General features: G+C 37.7%; 1 protein-coding gene across 1 annotated transcript; it reads left to right on the forward strand.

The window, feature by feature from the left end:
• The first annotated feature begins 4,619 nt into the window (after positions 1-4,619).
• LOC139426133 (uncharacterized) lies at positions 4,620-7,409 on the forward strand. Its single transcript, XM_071183892.1, has 2 exons — positions 4,620-5,925; positions 7,222-7,409. Exons 1-2 carry the CDS (start codon positions 4,620-4,622, stop codon positions 7,407-7,409), a joined length of 1,494 nt encoding a protein of 497 aa, XP_071039993.1.
• Positions 7,410-8,193: the final 784 nt, after the last annotated feature.

Genomic DNA, 8,193 nt, shown 5'->3' on the forward strand with positions numbered 1-8,193 from the left:
TCAAGACTGCGGATATTATGCAAAAGATGTAAAACAGATGAAAAAATACACTGATCAGGGAATAATAAATCACATCGCATGGTTACACTTGATAAAGCAGAAGAAAACAAAGGCATCTTCCATATGACTAGATTTATGGACCTCGTTGTTTCCGTGACGAGTTAGAGGGCGAAAAGACTACACACAGAGCCACAGATGCCAGCAGCTTAACCATGTGCAGGCATCCTATCGGCACACACCCAAATGTTTAAAATGCGAACAGGAACACCTCACCTATCACTGCACCAAAACCAGAGAAACTCCAGCAACCTGTGCAAATTGAGGAGGACCGCACCCAGCAAACTATAAACAATGTGCAAAGCATCCAGTCAACCATATAACGAATAGAAACAGTCATCAACCTATTTTCGCTCTTAGCAGCGATCAATTCAGCTCCTATGCAAACAAACTAAAAGCAAATAATGGAAAAAAAACAGTAATACAATACTTGACACAGAAACCGTGAAGGAAGCCAAATCTCTAATGACAGAACTTAAGCTCTTTGCAAACTTCTTACAGAATAACGAGGGGTTTAATCTATTTAAAACAATTCAAAAAGCAGTCAACCAAAATCAACAAGAACCAGAAGATGATGAATATTAAAATCACAATCAAACTCATACTCAACATTATTCTATGGAATGCCAATGGAACTGACAAGCAGCATGAATTTAATTTTATACTTGACCAAAACCAAGATATTATAATAATAACAGAAACCCATCTCAACCCAACTCAAAATCTCACCATTGCCACCTACAGGACGTACAGATATGACCGGAACTACAGAGGAAACGGAGTTGCGCTGCTAACCAAAAATAGTCTTACAACAACAACATATAACCTTTCAAATGACAGAGGATATGAACAAATCTCAATATTACTTAACCATCAGAACCAAGATATTAAAATAACTGGTATATACAATTCACCTCAAAACAAGCTAACAGATGAAGACATGAAGATATTATTTCCAGCAAATATACCAACAATAATAAGAGGTGATTTTAACAGCAAACACACCATATGGGGATGTAACAATACAAACTATACAGGAACTCTACTAAGAAATCTTCTAACAATATATCAACTTACAGTTATTGCTCCAACCTATATACCAAACAGACAAAACCACAGCTGTGACATCCTAGATTTTGCAATATCAAACATCCAAGTCCCCATAGTCCCCTGTACCCACAATCAATTGTCCTCTGATCATCTGCCTGTTCAAATATCTATTGGAATACCTACTCAGCACTTTGAAAAGCCCAAGCAAAAAACAGACTGGAACCTGTATCAAAATATCCTGACCATAAGCAATAGCAATCTACCAGCTCTTGAAGACGAGTTAATCATAGAAAATTACATCCAGCAACTTCAACTAGAAATTACAGAAGCATACAAAAGAGCAACAATAGAAATCAAAAGAGTAGCCTACCAATACAAACTTCCGCCAGAAATAAAATTCATTATCCGTCAAAGAAACCACTACAGAAAATTTTACCTAAGAACAGCTGAACCAGCATATTCAAATGAAATCAAGCAACTCAACAAACAAATCAAAAAACAGAGCAAAAAATATAAAAATCTTCTTTGGCAAAACAAAGTCACCCTCTGCACTTCAGACAACTCAATTTGGAAGATGGCTAAAACTCTTAGAACAGAAACGCAAATCTACAGACCCATCAAAAGGCCATCTGGCTTAATATACTCAACACATGAAAAAGCAAAAATTTTTGCAGACTCCCTACAAAATCAATTTTTCTTAAACCCCAACTCAGATTTAAATCATCACAATACAGTAACAGAAGCAGTTAACAAATTTCACTTAGATCATCCAACTACTGAAATCATTGATTGGTTGGTTAGTTAAAGTTTATTGGCACAAGAGCCAGAAGTGGCTATACTGGGCCAGTCACTAGTGAAATCATTGAACCAACAGATAACGAAGCAATTTACAACATAATCCGAAAGTTAAAAAATAAAAAGGCACCAGGCGAAGATGGCATCAGAAACTTAATGATAAAACTGCTACCACTTAACTACATACAAAAAATCTCACATATAATCAATAGCTGCCTAATTCTAAACTACTGCCCAAACATATGGAAAAATGCATCAGTCAGAAAAATAAAAATCCAAGTTGCCCAGAGAGCTATAGACCAATCAGTTTACTTAATATAATAGGAAAAATCTACGAAAAAATCCTCTACAATAGAATAAAACCACTTTTAACAGCCCTACCAGATGAACAATACGGATTTAGAGAAAAACTGGACACAACTATGCAGCTTCTACGCATAATTGACTACTCTGGTAGAGTAATAAAGAATCAATAGTTTTCAATAGATATCTCTAAACCATTTGATAAAGTCTGGCACACTGGAACAATATATAAACTAATACAACTCAATTTCCCTCCCAGTCTAATCAAACTCCTCTCCCAGGGACGTATATATGGGGGGGGGCGAAATCCGAAAAAAAAATTATATATACACGTATAGTTGATATTCGGATGGCTTTACTAGCAAATAGTTTCCGAAAAAAAGTATAGATGGCGCTAGGAGTATCGTAAATCTAAAATATGGGCGTACAATGAAGGCATAGCCTATTTTGAAGACCCAATCAGGCCCCTCTTCCCCACTGGGCACTATGGGCACGTGCCCAGCGCCCCGCGATCGAATGGGGCCCCCTAGTTCCTGCCAGATTACCAAATGATAACCGATACATTATTACCGAAAAACATTAATTTTGAAAAATCTGATGATAATGACTTACTACAATACCTACGCTTATTATATTAGCTTTAGTTTGCCGCATGCGGATAGCTATACCTTGTACAACATAGCTTGAACTTTTTGACAGATGGGTCAGTGATGGGAAACAGAAAATATCTATTGGTGTAAAAAATGTGTTGGCTAAATATGTGGCTGTATGTATGTTTTAAACTATTCAAAATAAATAAATTCATTCGTCAATCAATTTTATTGCACTAGACATAAAAACATTGGGTAGGTAAGAAACCATTGTTTTCAGTTTTTCTATNCTATTATGGCTAACAATCATAAATTCGGCCAAAGTGCCACCCTGTACAATCAACTGGCCCCTTTAACAACTTTTCGGAACACGGATGTTTACGATCCGGAGGAGGTCCCAACTGCTAGAGGTAACTCTATCCCCCCCCCCAGTTTCGCATAGGACTAGGGCCAATGCGTCACTGATAGGACTAGAAATTGACTTGACTGGTCGCGTGAGACAAGAGTTTTCTCTCTTACAAGATTGTATCACGGGATTAAAAAATCTCGCAACACCCCACCTGCCGAAGGACGCGAAGGCTAAACAGACGTGCTTTGCGATTGACATCAGTGCTAAGATCAGGGATTTAGAGAACCTTTATCAGACCTTGGCCCAACAGTTGGCCCAAAAACCTGACCAAAACAAACAGACCCAAACTAAAACCAAGTCCAAAGCTTTTGGCACTCAGACAGAGAGACCGGCAGCACTGGTAGACGTCGAAGGACTCATTAGTGCTACCGCATCTCTGCATGAGGAGATTAGGGCGAATAACGCCAAGATTGACTTCTTATTGAATCAATCACAACAAACTGAATCAANACGCAGGACCAACCCCCCACTCCTAGACTCCCCACCATCATTAACTTACCCATTCCACCAAACGCTAATAAGCAAGATCTAATACATAAAGTTACCTCACTGCAGACTAGGGCCTCTGTAAGGAAAGTAAACATTCAACCTAAACAAATTACTATTAACTGTGACTCTGACTCAGATAAACAAACCCTAATCAACGACCTAAGTAACAACGACTTTAAAGTCGTTATTCCAAAACAACGAAGACAAAACATAATCATAACTAACGTACCAACTCATATCACACAGGACTGTCTTTTCGGTAGGCTGCACGCACAGTTGGGCACCAACCAAACAGACTTTCCTATTAAACTGTATAGGGTAAACAAACACAGGAGTAACCAGTTGCTGCAGCATTGGGTGATCTCCCTAACCAAAGTCTCTGCCAATATTCTTTGCAGGCAGCAGCACATATATTTCGGACTCAGCCGCTCTAAAATCTCAAAATTTGTCAGAATTAACAGGTGCAATAAGTGCCAAAACCTAAACCACAAGGAATCAGATTGCGATTCCGGCCCCATTTGCATGCACTGCGCAGGCAAACATCACTCCAAAAACTGCATCCACCAAGACTCCTGTGCTTGCTACAATTGTTATCACATGAACGAGTACCACAAGCAAGACCCGGAGTGGTACCCACTAGATATATATCATAAGGCTAACGACAGATACTGTCCAACCTATCACCAAGTTAAATACGGCTATTGGCCATAATCTAAATTCTAACTTTAATTAACAACAGTTCTACCCATTTAACTTATAGCTAATTTTCAATCAATAATTAAGTTTTTTTTCATCCCTATTCCAAATTAATCTAATAACAATACAATTCCAGGTCGAGCTTGTGACCACTCAACTTATTAAAAACCCTTATCTTTCAGTCAATTAATATCTGTCTGCAACAAGATAAGTAACAAACAATAGTAAAAATGACTAACCAATTACCAAGCCAAATTAAATGCCTCCAAATAAACTTAAACAACTGCAGAGCGGCAACAGCCCTCTCAGCCAGATACGCGCAAGATAATAAAATTGATCTAATTTTAATACAAGATCCATATCTAACAAATAGCAAACTATATGGCTATCCAAATCAGTGGACCACACATCACTCAAACAAAAAAGAGGCCTGGTTGGTCTTAACCAAAACAACAACTATAAATTTAATACCAGCAACGGAATCAGCAGCCTTTGCCAATATAACAACTTCATTAGGTAACATCATCATCGGCTCGCAGTACGTCAGGCCACACGCAGATCTCTCAACAGCACTAGATGAGTGGAGCCGCCTGATATCGGACAAACCACTCATACTATGTGCAGATCTGAACGCCAGGTCAACCCAATGGGGCTACACAGCAACAGACAATAGAGGAGATCTTCTAATAGACTTTAATATTGCCCATGACCTGATTAGATTAAACTCACAATCACCACTAACTACTTTTTATACGCCACACGCGAAGGGTAATCCCGACTTCACCTTAGGAAATCGTGACGGCTCCATATTAGTCAACGACTGGACCGTCAACGATACACATACTGCGAGCGATCACAGATATATAACGTTTAACCTTAGTCAATCCTTAATAGTACCAACTTCAAACCGTCTAAAAACTAATTTTGGCAATCATCCTAAATTTATCAAATTGATACAGCGCGAGGCCTCAGGCCTAATAGATAACTGCAATAATATAGTAACAACAACAGACCTAGACGAGCACACCAGGGCTCTAATTGATACAGTAACAACAATAGCAACAAAAATATATAGATATCGAAAGATTAAACCCTCAACAACGCCCACATGGTGGACAAATAAACTAAAATACGAAAGAAATAGATTAAAAGCATTAAATAAAAGATTACAAACAAGTANAAATAAAGAAGAATATAATAAAGCTAAAGCTAACTACCGTAAACAAATAACAAAATCAAAAGAAAACTCATGGAAACAATTCTGTAATAATCATTCTGACTCCTATGGTGCAGCATACAAACTGGGCCACGGTAAGCTATTCAAGCCAACAGATCTAAACTTAAAATTACCTAATAATAATATCCCAAACAAACAGGAAGCCCTGGTGTATTTATCCAAATTTCACTTTCCAGACAAAGACGATACCATCGCGGACCAACCACCTCTACACACACATCACATAAACTCTGAACCACACGCAGACACAAAGGAGGTGAGAGATGCTCTCTTTGCCTTCCTTACTTCTAAAGCACCAGGTACAGACGGGCTAGACTTTATGATTTGGAGGCGCGTCTTCGAGGCCGACCCGAACATTTTGACAATCTGGATTAATAAATGCTTAACACTAAATCATTTTCCAAACAACTTAAAATCAGCCACCGTCGTGTACTTCGCCAAACCTGGCAATGACACCACACAACCGGACGCATATCGGCCGATCTGCCTTCTACCAACTTTAGGCAAACTATTAGAAAAAATAATAAACCAACGACTAATACACTTTCTAGAAATTAACAATAAGCTCAGTGAAAAACAATTCGGCTTCCGAGAAGGCAGGTCAACAGAATCAGCACTTAAATTAGTAATAAACGAAGCAAAAACAGCAAAAAAGAACAAAAACTGTAAAAACACAAATTATAAAATGCTAATATCGGTCGACATTAAGGGCGCCTTCGACTCAATACATTGGGACCAAATCATAACAAGACTAAATGATTTCAACTGCCCTAAGCAGTTAGTAAACTTAATTAACAGTTATCTAACCAATAGATCAATCGAATTTGACGGCGGTCTAGGACAAACTAAACTTAACACCTACAAGGGGTGCCCACAGGGGTCATGCCTAGGCCCACTCCTGTGGTTAATTATAGCGGACATTTTCCTGCAAGACTTTAATCAAAACAATGTCAAGACAATAGCATTCGTTGATGACTACGGTTTCATCATATCAGGCAATAAACGTAACGAATTAGAAACTAACGCGAATATGGCCATGAACACCTTTAACGATTTTTGTGTTAAATATCACCTAAATCTCTCAATTAACAAATGTAACTTTATGACATTTAAAAACCCGTTTAAACAAAGACCACCAATATTTAAGATTAATAACCAATCCATTAAATCAGTAACTTCAATTAAATACCTAGGGGTCGTCCTAGACCAACATTTTAATTTTCTCGAACATATTAAATCACTTAGGGCAAAAGCCACCAACATTCACAACCAACTAATTAAACTAGCCCCGAGGACCTGGGGAATCCAAACAAAACTGCTTAAACTCTGGTACCACACGGTAGCAGAAAAAACCCTCACATACGCATCAGCCGCATGGGGCACCAACTTAAACAAAACAGCCATCAATGCATTAAACAGTGTACAAAGACCACTACTAATCAGATTAGCAAGGAGTTTTAAGACAACTTCAAGTGTAGCACTTAACGTTTTAACCGGCATTCCGCCACTCCACCTACAAATTCTAAAAGAATCAATAATAGCTAATGCACTAAGGTTTAACACATCTAATGATCAATACAATATTAATGCAATAGACTATCAACAAAAAATTAAAAGTAACTGCACTCATCCAGCGGATAAAATAAGCTATAAATATATCTCTCTACCACCATGTAAACCAATAGAAACAATAACAAATATCTACACTGATGGCTCAAAAACAGAACAAGGAGTTGGTGCAGCATTCTGTGTATACAACAACAATCACTTAACGGATCCCTAGGATCCCGGTTAAATCCCTCATAAGGGCACCAGACACATCTCGACAGTGAAAATTACCGAATAAGCGTTCATGTTTGAAAATTCATAAAACCTTTAAAAACATATGTAGCATCATAATTTTTGTGTACTTAATTATAAGACAACAGTCTACATAAAAATGTTAGAAGCAATAATATCCCATAAATAAATTTTTTAGAAATTTTGCTTTACTGTGTAAGTTTTGTCAGTTAATTATGTTTTTCAGTTAGTTTTACACAAAAAATTAAACATTGTAAGCCCTGTCCCGTTTTGTCCAACCCAGGTATGCTAAAACGAGATATGTAAGAGTTTGGAAAAAAAATTTTTTTTTCTCCATTTCACAGTGTTAAATAGGAATTTAACATTTATTGTAACAACACTTTTCTAATAATAATATCACACCTCTGCACAAGAACTCACAAATATTTTCTCATATATCTTAAAGACATTCTAGTTTCAGTTTGTAAACAGAACAACATCGAATGCAGTGTCTTAGGATAGCTTATAATTCGGGCAACAATCATCTCCGATTGGACAATAGAACGGTAAAGGAGCCAATCAGATGAAGGAGAAGAGTCTTGGAATTCCGCTAAAGAAGAGGCGAATAAATGTATGGCTGATAAGCCGAAGACGTGATAGAAAAACTTTTCTTTTTATTGTGGCATCAGTCTGATTTCATCTTTACCGCCAGTTTAGAAACAGGATTTTGAGTTGGTTGTTGGTCTTCGTGAGGCTAGGGGGCTTCGGCCCCTAAGCTAATTTTTGAG

The sequence above is a fragment of the Parasteatoda tepidariorum genome, chromosome 8 (assembly GCF_043381705.1).
Source record: "Parasteatoda tepidariorum isolate YZ-2023 chromosome 8, CAS_Ptep_4.0, whole genome shotgun sequence".
In the NCBI taxonomy this organism is placed as follows: Eukaryota; Metazoa; Arthropoda; class Arachnida; order Araneae; family Theridiidae; genus Parasteatoda; species Parasteatoda tepidariorum.